Source organism: Hoplias malabaricus, chromosome 17 (genome assembly GCF_029633855.1).
Source record: "Hoplias malabaricus isolate fHopMal1 chromosome 17, fHopMal1.hap1, whole genome shotgun sequence".
NCBI classification, from domain to species: domain Eukaryota; kingdom Metazoa; phylum Chordata; class Actinopteri; order Characiformes; family Erythrinidae; genus Hoplias; species Hoplias malabaricus.
Window position 1 is genome coordinate 34,827,014 of NC_089816.1, and position 10,893 is coordinate 34,837,906.

The 10,893-nt window shown below is 44.2% G+C and overlaps 1 protein-coding gene across 2 annotated transcripts in view; it reads right to left on the minus strand.

Moving 5' to 3' along the window:
* Positions 1-3,769: 3,769 nt before the first annotated feature.
* The window catches only part of klhdc4 (kelch domain containing 4), a 12,738-nt gene continuing 5,614 nt past the window's right edge, over positions 3,770-10,893 (minus strand). For both annotated transcript variants that reach the window (XM_066649090.1, XM_066649091.1), the window contains exons 8-12: positions 10,278-10,356; positions 9,582-9,790; positions 8,036-8,465; positions 7,397-7,516; positions 3,770-4,700 (exon numbers count right to left, since the gene is read on the minus strand). In XM_066649090.1, the coding sequence (XP_066505187.1) occupies positions 4,528-4,700; positions 7,397-7,516; positions 8,036-8,465; positions 9,582-9,790; positions 10,278-10,356 (1,011 nt within the window). In that variant the 3' untranslated portion in view covers positions 3,770-4,527. The remainder of the gene's footprint in view (positions 4,701-7,396; positions 7,517-8,035; positions 8,466-9,581; positions 9,791-10,277; positions 10,357-10,893) is intronic.

The window sequence follows — 10,893 nt, forward strand, 5'->3', positions numbered from 1 at the left end:
GGACCAAAGCAGGTTACAGACGCTTCACTGTGAACATGTTACTACATTTAAACCCTATTCAGTTTGGTTCAATACAGTGTCACTGGCATTTCTACCATCATTGTCACCAAGCAGTTTTCCAGTGATGCCTAAGAGAATGACTAGGAACAACGGAGAGGAGCTACTCAAAAGAATTAACTCTCTAAAACATTGGGAGCTTTCATGTTTTGAGGTTTTGTATTTGGAGTTTGCCCTGTGCATGACACAAGCAGTTGTTCGTTTTCCTCTCAGTTTCTTTAGACCAGTGGTTCGGGTTCAAACTGTGGTGTGGGAAGCAGGAAGAGACTGTACACCAAAGTTTTCATGTGTAAATTACATAATGTTTCACAATTTTCATAAGTTTGCCCCAATGAAATTCGTTTGTGATAAAAAGTAAAATGTGCTACACATACACTATAGTTCTTTTAGAAATCCATGTAAATAAAGCCCAGTTTCAGCTCCTTACTGGACGTAAGCAAAGGCAAGAGACAGATGTGAGCAGTTTGGAGATTATTACAAAAAGGGCAAAGCGGAAATGAGAAAAACAAGCCGAGACCCAGCCTGAGCTCAGGAGGACTACATTCAGGGGCGAAAACAAAGAAACAAAGCAAGAATTCTGTACACGTGAAGACAACATAGTAGAAAACCCTCAGCTGAAGGAAAACAACGTGACCGATCTTGACATTATTAGAGTCCTAAAGCACAGTTTAACACACCCACTGCTAGAAGCGCCGAGAGCGGCTATGACCTGCTTTCAGCGCCGCGCTGTTTTTACCTGTAGCTTATTAAACACACAACTGATATTAAATTGACTTCTTTTCATTTATATTTCTTACAGTTTATAGCTATAGTTCAGGCTCATAGCTATTTGCATTATCTCTATTATTTTTAGTAATTATTTTGAATAATTTGTGTAAAGCCAATTTCAAATAAAACATGGGCCTTATGCCCCAGGAACAGAGGAGGAACCAGGGCACACGTTTCTGTGATAAGACTCGTAGGTGGTACTAGGAGGTGTTGGTTCGAGGCCTCCCGAACGTACGGTCCAATCACCGTCTAAAGTTCTCACAGCCTCAAGAGCAGCAATCATTTATTAATTTTAGTTTTATTTAATAATTCCCACCACTGACATGTCTTCTCTACTGGCTCTTACCCCTTCCACTGAATAAAGATCCATACACTTTTCCTCACACACTTCTGCACTGACTACACGCTTGACTGCAAATGAGATGAAACACTCTCCCCCTATGAGCACTCTCAGATGGTTTATTCCAGCACAGAGACACGTGCGCACACACACACACACACACACACACACACACTAAATGCTGGCTGTGTCTCAGACAGTGTGCGTACAGGAGGAGGTGCTTGAAACCGAGCTGCATGTTGAGATGCTGAGACAAACAATGTCAGAGGCGCAGCAGGAGCCATGAAGCTATTTAATTCTGCACCAAGCCCCGGATCAGTCCTGGCTCTCAACACCACTTTTAGATCCTTTAGTCCAAGTAAACACCATCATCGCGGTTCTGAAAAACACTGATCTGTTCATAAGAGGAGCACGGGTTTTTATTTACACTGACATTTTTGCTTCACGTAGTGTCTCAGCTCTTTGGGAAATTTGCTTTGTTTTGAAATAAAAATGATAAAAAGTTCTAAAGTGATGACATAACAGTGGTGTTGTCTTAAAACACACTTGCACTCCTTCTGTCTGACCTCCCTCTGTCTGCGTGTGGAAGGCTAAGCCAATTTCAGCAGAGATTACAGTAACAGCATCACTGCATGGAGTTCAGCCTTGTCCCACAAGCAGAAGAGGATTACGAAATCTATTGGTGAGAGGGGGGTGGAAGGGGAGAGAGAGAGAGAGAGAGAGAGAGAGAGAGAGAGAGAGAGAGAGAGAGAGAGAATAAGCGTAAAGTCATGCGCTTACCCAAAATCACCCGGCCTGAATGTAGTAACTCAGTCACAGCTGTTTGACCGGAAGGGAACGCCACAGAACCATGAATGTTAGCTCTGTAACTTCATTTCAGTGAAATTCGTCTTTAACCTTTCATTATATAATTATAAAACTGCGTTTATGCAAATGAGGAACACTTGAAATATGTTCAAGTCTTCAGTACCTTGCCTTGGACAACCTGGAAACTTGTACTGAGCCAAAACAGGGTCGCAACCTCTTTCCGCAGGCCCCCTAGTGGCCAACGATTGGGCAGAATTAAAATCAACCTCTGGTGATAGAGGAGCCCTGTCGTGTGCACATTCACTTTTATTGTGAAGTGAGTGTGAAGTATTCAGAGCTGAACCCAGTGGGCTTTAATCAGAGGAACTATAAACCATCAGTAATTTTCCTGTTAATGTGTGACACAAATGAAATAAGCACCAAAACATCGCAGTCGACCACATGCACATTATCAGCAACACATCAGGGTGTAAAGAGAGGACAGAACCAATCAGATTAAAGCTTGTTTGAATAATAAAACCACTCTTTGTTTTTATAGTTCCTGGAAGAGTAACTATATCTAAAGAGACAAAAGCTATCGCCTCAGCAACTGCTGTGTGACCTACAAAATGTGGCACAAAGTATAACAGGGCTCTCACACACACACACACCTCCTCTGACGTGTCTCTGACGATGGCAGGTTTGTGCTCAGCAGGACGTCAGAGCTGCTGCAAAAACGGAGACTTTTTAAAGTTATTTATAAACTCAGTCTCTTTGTAAAGAAATGTGTGATGAAAAAAAAAGTAGGGAGGGAGGAGGGGCGGTGCAGGGTGGGGGGTGGTTTATAGTGTGAGTGAGAATATGAGAGAGAGAGTCGGCAGCAACATCGTAACCTCATCCATCTCTCAGCCTGGTGTTTATTATTCATCAGCTCTTCTTTGTCCCTCATTCTCCTCCGCCAACAAAAAAATAGGTCACTCTGAGAAGCGTCTCTGCCTTTTCTTTTGGAGACTGTGATTGCTTCCTGGCAGCAGCTCTCACTGATCTGTTTGTTGACAATCACTCACTCATTCCCCTGCCAGGCCTCTTCCCTAAACAGGTTCAAAGTACGTGGAAAGTTGTAGGGGAGAACAAGGCATGACTTGAACTGACCAGCAGAGGGAACCAACTCTCTTTTGATCCAAAACAGTGTACACCACAAACAGGTGAGTTTTCAAATTCCTAGAAAACTTCCTGGTTTTGTTTGGATTCTTGATCACTTTCCGATACATTGGAGTATAAATAATAATTTCATGAAGTGTTATTTTTTTTAAAGATAGGGCCAAAGACAATACGGCTGGTTGTTTGCTCTGTGGGGCCTGTTCACTACAGAGTGTCTCTGTCACAGCTCCAGGGACCTGACTGTCTGTGAGGAGCGTGGTGTGTTCTCTCTGTGTCTGCGTGGGTTTCCTCCGGGTGACTGTCTGTGAGGAGCGTGGTGTGTTCTCTCTGTGTCTGCGTGGGTTTCCTCCGGGTGACTGTCTGTGAGGAGCGTGGTGTGTTCTCTCTGTGTCTGCGTGGGTTTCCTCCGGGTGACTGTCTGTGAGGAGTGTGGTGTGTTCTCCCTGTGTCTGCGTGGGTTTCCTCCGGGTGACTGTCTGTGAGGAGTGTGGTGTGTTCTCTCTGTGTCTGCGTGGGTTTCCTCCGGGTGACTGTCTGTGAGGAGTGTGGTGTGTTCTCTCTGTGTCTGCGTGGGTTTCCTCTGGGTGACTGTCTGTGAGGAGTGTGGTGTGTTAAAATTAGACAAAGTACTGACAGGAAAGAGACATACTGCAAGGTTTATTGTAAAGAAATCTTATTATACATCAAGTGGAACAAGAAAAAAAGGCTTTATCACCCTTAAAGGGCAAGGCATGTCCCCCACCACACACACACACACACACACATATCAGAGATATTCACAAGTAGATTCACATGAGTCTGAGTCAAGTCTTTTACTGGAGAGTTTAGTTTTATCTTTAGTTTTACAGCATTAGCTTTAGGAGCTAACAGTAAAAGTCAGTAAAAACCTGTCAGGTTCAAAGTGTTTAATTTGAGAAAGGTCTTCTGACTGAAGCTGCTGTACGACCCCAGTGCTCCGTGACTGAGCTGAAGTCTTGGTTTTTCTAATTCCTTTAAAAGCTGCATTTCCTGAATGTAGCAATTCCTCTGGCCTTTAAACAGAAGTGTTATTGGCAAAAAAAAAGGCTTGTTACTGGAAGTTTGGTTTACTCTGTGATCGTTACGAACTACAGGAGAACAGCACTGCAGCAGTTACCTCACAGTTTATAGTCGTGCTGTGTACAGTTTACAGTCATTAAAAAGTTCATAGTGATTTACCACAGTGAAGTTGGATAAAACCTAGTCAGGAAATTAAATGTAGTTTCATCCCTCGCGCAGATATTACAGTCGGAATCAGAAATTAATGAACATGTGACTCGCGTCTAAAGAGTCCCAACTATGTCTGTCTCACTTCACTCACTCCACTTCTCTCACTCATTCATTCACTTCACTCACTCCCTCACTTCACTCACTTCACTCACTCCCTCCCTTCACTCTTATGCCTGATCCTCAAAGAACACTTTGGCCATGGCGAGCCCCACTTTTTGAACCTTCTTGTCTTTAGCATCAGGGCCCATGTTTGTCCGAGCGAGACCCTGCCAGTACGCCTCCGTCCGGCTCTGATACTGAGAGAGACTCTCTCCTGGTTTTACTGGGGGATGCTCATCTTCTGCAAGAGAAACAGACACAAATGGATACCACAGGAGCAAACCTTTCCCTTCGTCTCGGTCCAAATGTGTGTTCTTCCAAGAGAAAATAAAACCAAATCACTCCCACTAGTAAAATAACACTGCATCAGACACTTTTCTGTTTCTTCCATGAAACTCCAATCCAGCTCAGGTTTAAAGAAGCACACAGACTTCTATGGGTCTTGGTTCAGAAGTTAAACAGCCAGCTAGGCCTCTGCTTTCAACAGAGTTTAGTGAAAAATACAGGACGCACTGTTACTAATGTGTGCCATTACTACCACCTGCAGGACAGAGAGAGCCATGACACCGTCACTGGAACAAACCAGGGGTGCCATACATAGAAACAAATGTCAAAACTAAGCCACACACACACACACACACACACACACACATATATTTCTTTTTTAGAGTTTGTTGCTGATATATTTGGTGTTAAAAGCAATATGATAATAATTTTCAGTAAGTTTCAAACAATTTGACAGAAACTGTAAAATCTATTCTATTTCTGATAAAGAACGTAGCTATAAGTGCCATACTTTTTTATTATTATTCTTTATTTTTATGCCCAATTTTCATCAACAATTCTCTCTTTAGTTTAGACACCTCCAGTCACACTCTGCCACCATTCTGAGAAGGTGAATTCAAGCCTGAGACATACGAGATATGAGGCACATTCCTCCGAGACATATATAAGACGTATTAGATATGAGATACATTCCTGAGACATATGAGATATGAGACACATTCCTCTGAGACATGAGATATGAGACATTCCTCCGAGACATATGAGATATGAGACACATTCCTCTGAGACATATGAGATATGAGACACATTCCTCCGAGACATATGAGATATGAGACACATTCCTCCGAGACATATTAGATATGAGACACATTCCTCTGAGACATATGAGATATGAGACACATTCCTCTGAGACATATGAGATATGAGACACATTCCTCTGAGACATATGAGATATGAGACACATTCCTCTGAGACATATATGAGACACATTCCTCTGAGACATATGAGATATGAGACACATAACTCCGAGACATATGAGATATGAGACACATTCTTCTGAGACATATGAGACATATTCCTCTGAGATATATGAGATATGAGACACATTCCTCTGAGACATATGAGATACGTGACACATTCCTCTGAAACATGAGATACGAGACACAATCCTCTGAGACATATGAGATACGTGACACATTCCTCTGAAACATGAGATACGAGACACATTCATCTGAGACATATGAGATACGAGACACATTCATCTGAGACATATGAGATACGAGACACATTCCTCTGAGACATATGAGAAATGAGACAAATTCCTCTGAGACATTAAATATGAAACACATTCCTCTGAGACATATGAGATACGAGACACATTCCTCTGAGACATATGAGATACGAGACACATTCCTCTGAGACATATGAGAAATGAGACAAATTCCTCTGAGACATTAAATATGAAACACATTCCTCTGAGACATATGAGATATGAGACACATTCCTCTGAGACATATGAAGAAAATGGGTGCTTGTTTTTTAACTGATACACAGCACCACTGGAGCTCAACACGCCTGGAGGAGAACACTAACTCTAGACCTGTTACTCCAGCCAGGAGACGCCCACAATGGCCAGCATTGTGTCTGTGATTAGGGGAGAAGGCGTGTCATCCCTAGGGCTGGGCGATATATCGATATACTGAAATATATCGACATAGAACAGAGTGAGAGGCTATATCGTTTATATCGATATTTGTCTAAATCTTGTACAGATTGCACCCACTCTCTCTCTCGCACACAATGGAGATGAGAAACACACAGCGTGAAGAGGAGTTAAAACCACTTACAACAGCAGCACACACTTCTGTATGAAGCTGTTAAACTCTGGGGTGCTGCTGCTAATGTTCTGAAGCGGTCACGTCCCAGTACAGTTCCCTAAAGCGGTTCAGACGGCACTGCAAGCTTCATTAGCTACCGCTGTGCCTTACGAAGAGAAAAGTACAAAGCGGCGTGGTGTTACTAAAGCGGTAGTTTACTACAGAGCAAAAGGGTATGCTCCCCATCTCAACAGTGGAGAAAAAGGGCTCCAAAAGGCTGATTTAAAACTCCTGACCCATGATAACAATGACCCAGTCGCACGAGAAGAAACGCTGCCTAATGTTTACATTCAAGTCCAACAGACCCTTTCCAGCCGGGTCTCGAGTGTCAAACACTTCCTTTGACGACAGATACCTGGCCAAGTCGCACCTTTGAGCCATATTTGAGCGTCACTATCCTCTTTACTGAAGATTGGGAGCAGACAAGCTCTTTCCCAGAAGTCCACACTGGGAGCACAGAGCCGAAGCCTTTACACTGTTCACGCTGTAGGTCTGTACGTTAATAATAAAGTCATCTGTCATGACTTCGGTCTTTGTTTTGATAAAAATTAATGTTTTTCTGACACCTTTCTTAGCTTTGATTAACGACTGAATTTTGTTCAACGTACAATTATGAGGAAAAGTTGAGACACCCAATGAAAACCTTTGTCGTAAACATATTTAAACAATGGACGTTTGATTTTCACGTAAATCGCCATTCAGCTAAAATATATCGATATGATTTTTTGTCCAAATCGCCCAGCCCTAGTCAAATCACAAAGATTCAAATATTTACCTTCGTCTTCATCGCTCTCGTCTTCAGAAGACTCCTCATCTTCCTCGTCCTCGCCACCTTTAGCCTCCTCTTCATCGCCTTCATCTTCTGATTCCGATTCTTCTAACCACTCCTGAGTCTCTGTAATGAAAAGGAAGGATGAAACCTCCGGAGGAAGGGGGCGCCAGTCCTTCACAGTGCTTCAACTTTTCAGGAGAAAAATATAGGGGTCTTAAATTCCAGTCTAAATTGTTGGAGGATTCAGACAACCAGGCTTTCTGACATCACAACCCTAATGAGCCAATCATGTCAACTTGTGGGGCGGAGCTATTTAAGCTGCTGGCGAGTGGCTGAGGAGTGGCCTTAATGCATATTGTTAAATCTGGGATCACTGAATGAAGGTTTTAAGGCATTAGGGACTTTTATTTAGGAAATAATTTCTGCATCTTTAATTCTGAACATAGAGGAGTGTTGGGGGGGGGGGTTAATCAATGGCAGGAGGAGGCTTTAGAGTGTGGTGGTGAGTAATGTTTGTTTATTTGAGCTCACGCTGATCTGAGGTCAGTTCAGAGTGCAGCTAATTAAACTACTGATTTGTGATTAATATTAATTATGTAGCAATGTCTAAAAAAACCAAGAGAAAGCCTGTGCTCCACTTACTGGGATCCATCTCCACCAGCACCTCCCACTGCTCCATCTTGTGCAGGTCGAGGACGTAGAAGTCGCTCAGAGTAAACTGCCGATCCCCGACCTCGAACATCCCCCCGTACAAAAACAGCTTCCCGTGTTTCACCGCCGCCATGCTGTTCGACCTCGGACACGGCTCCACCAGCGGAGCAGCTGTGGCTCCTTCCTCCTCCTCCTCCTCCTCTTCATCATCCTCCTCCTCCTCCTCGCTCTCCTCTGCAGCCCGGGCTCCTGGGATCACTTCTTTTATCGTCATCACCGTCCCGTCTTCCGCCACTATCTCTTTGATAATCTCCGTAGGCTGCAGCTCCTCCCCGTCTTTCTCCTCAGGCGACCCCTCCGTCTGAGCCCCCTCCTCAGCTCCTTTCTTTCTTCGCCGTTTCTTCTTCTCCGACCTGCCGCCCTGTTTTCAGAGTTAACAAATGTCATTATTTTCACTCATTTTCTTTACAGCCGCTACTCTGACACCGATGGTGCTTTTCCACTGTATGGTACCTACTCTACTAAGCTGTACTTACATGGTACTAGGTGGGTTTTCCACTATAAACCCCTCACACACACCCCAAAAAAGTGTTGTTGCAAAACCCTGTCTCTAACAGGAACAGTGGGCTTTAGAAACCACAACAACGGCGGTGGTAACGTTAAGCGGTGTTTACGCATGGTGTATCGGCGTGTTGTTGTTGTTTGGGACTGAACACAGCTCCGTCATCAGTTCAGACAGATCAGTAGAGTTTGTTCCTTCCTTGTTGCAGCGTCCAGCTCTCGCTGGATTCTTTCGTCGGCCACCGATCCAAGGAGCGTTTGAACCTCTTCACAAGACCACGGCGTCATTTTACGAGCTGCCGTCGTGAGTCGGATAAAAACAAACGTGATCTCTGCTGCAGCTGGAGATTTTACAGATGGAGAGTTGGTGCTGGTCGTCTGCGTTGCGTGGCGTAGAGTGACGGCTCTCTCTGGACGATCAGCGCTCTGCAAGGTTTATGCGCCACGGTTTAGTCCCTACTCGACTCGCTCTGAACCACGAGAGAACAGCCACTAAACAAGAACCCGCTTCCAGAACCAGGACCAGGACCAGAAGCGCTGAGTAGAGCAGAGTCCTGTAGATAACATGCAGTGGAAAAGCACCAGGAGTGGCCAGAATATATCTTATATATATTTACTGTTAGTGTCACAGCGTTTGTTTTTATTGGTCTTATTCACTTTAATCCCTCATTAATGAAGGAAGACAATGTGTGGGAGGCTACAGCACAGATTTATCTGTTTATAACCAACTAAAACTTCAGCCGTACCCTGCCTCTGAATGCACTAAGTGTCCTAACAACAAATGATGGACATGGACAGGGAATGAAAATAACCAAAAAAAGGAAGCTACACGCTACAGACAGCGCTCATCTTCAGCAATTAACTCGTCCTAACTCTGATAATCAAGATCCACCAGTGATTCACAACACCATCATCACTCACTCCAGAGAACATGAAGAGGACGGAGCCGGTCCGGTACTCAGCCCGAGTTCTGTACCTTCAGCTGTCCGGGGAACCAGCGGTTCTTGTTGATGTCGTACAGGTAAAGATCGTTGAAGAAATCTCCCTCCAGAGTCTCCTCGTCCTCCTCATCACACACTCCTCCGAACAGCAGCGCCCGGCCCCCGGGCCCTAATCCCAGAGAGAAGCCTGAGCGGGGAGGGGGCTTCACCCCTGAGGGACTCACACGGGACCAGACCCACTTCTCTACACACAACAACGTTATTACAATTTATTAAAGAGAGGGATACAACACTGCACTGCACTCCCAAAAAACTGCAGTCATTGATTATTATTAAAACTGATCAAACAACAAAAAGTGATGAACTGTACAGGTTTCATCAACTGAGAAGGAAGGAAATTAAAAGATTTTTTACTTCTTTTATTAAATCATATCTTTTAAGATAGAAGAGAGAGAGAGAGAGAGGGACAGAGAGACAGAGAGAGAAACAGAGAGAGAAACAGAGAAAGAGAGACAGAGAGAGACAGATACTATTTAAAAAGCAATGATGTGGCTTTAAACGACGTTTAAACATAGTGCAGTTCAGTGGGTAATGTCTCAGCTTCTACACAGAAAGCTAGGGTTCAATTCCCTGTAGCGACAAGTCCTTGGGCAAGACTCCTAACTAAAACACTGCCCTGGCCGCCCTCATATAACACGAGAGGCTGTAAATGTGTAATGGACGAACGATACCTTGCTCGTCTTTGACCTCTCTCTTCAGCAGGAACATGTCTGAATGGATGGTTCCTTTATCCACATCCTTCTTGGCTCTCTGAAGAGAGAGAGAGAGAGAGAGAGAGAGAGAGAGAGAGAGAGAGAGAGAGAGAGAGAGGACCATTAGTAAACAGCTCCGAGGACTCTCCAGGCTTTACTCATGGACAGGAGCAAAAAATACGCCTTACCAAGTGTTTTAAATATAAGGACTAAACTAATGATGCTTTTCCACCGCAAGGGTCCAGCTCCTCACGGCTCCACTCGCTTAAATCTCGGCGCTTCTCCACCGGCAGGCCTCCCCCGCGAATTGAAAACCACAATAACGGCGGGGGTAAAGTTAGGTGTTGTTTACTCGTCGTGTATTGCGTGTTCTTTTTGTTTTTTGAACTCAACACGGCTTCGCCGCCCAGTTCTCACAGATCACTTACTTGTTGCACGTTCGACTTTCAGCCATCGGCCCAAAGCTCTTCAAAACGCCTCGAGGTAAAGTTACGAGCTGCTGCTATGAATCCGATAAAAATAAACTTGAAAGAGGTTAAACAAGCGGTGGTTTGCGCTGGATTTGAATGAGCTCTGAATTTCCTGGTGATTGACA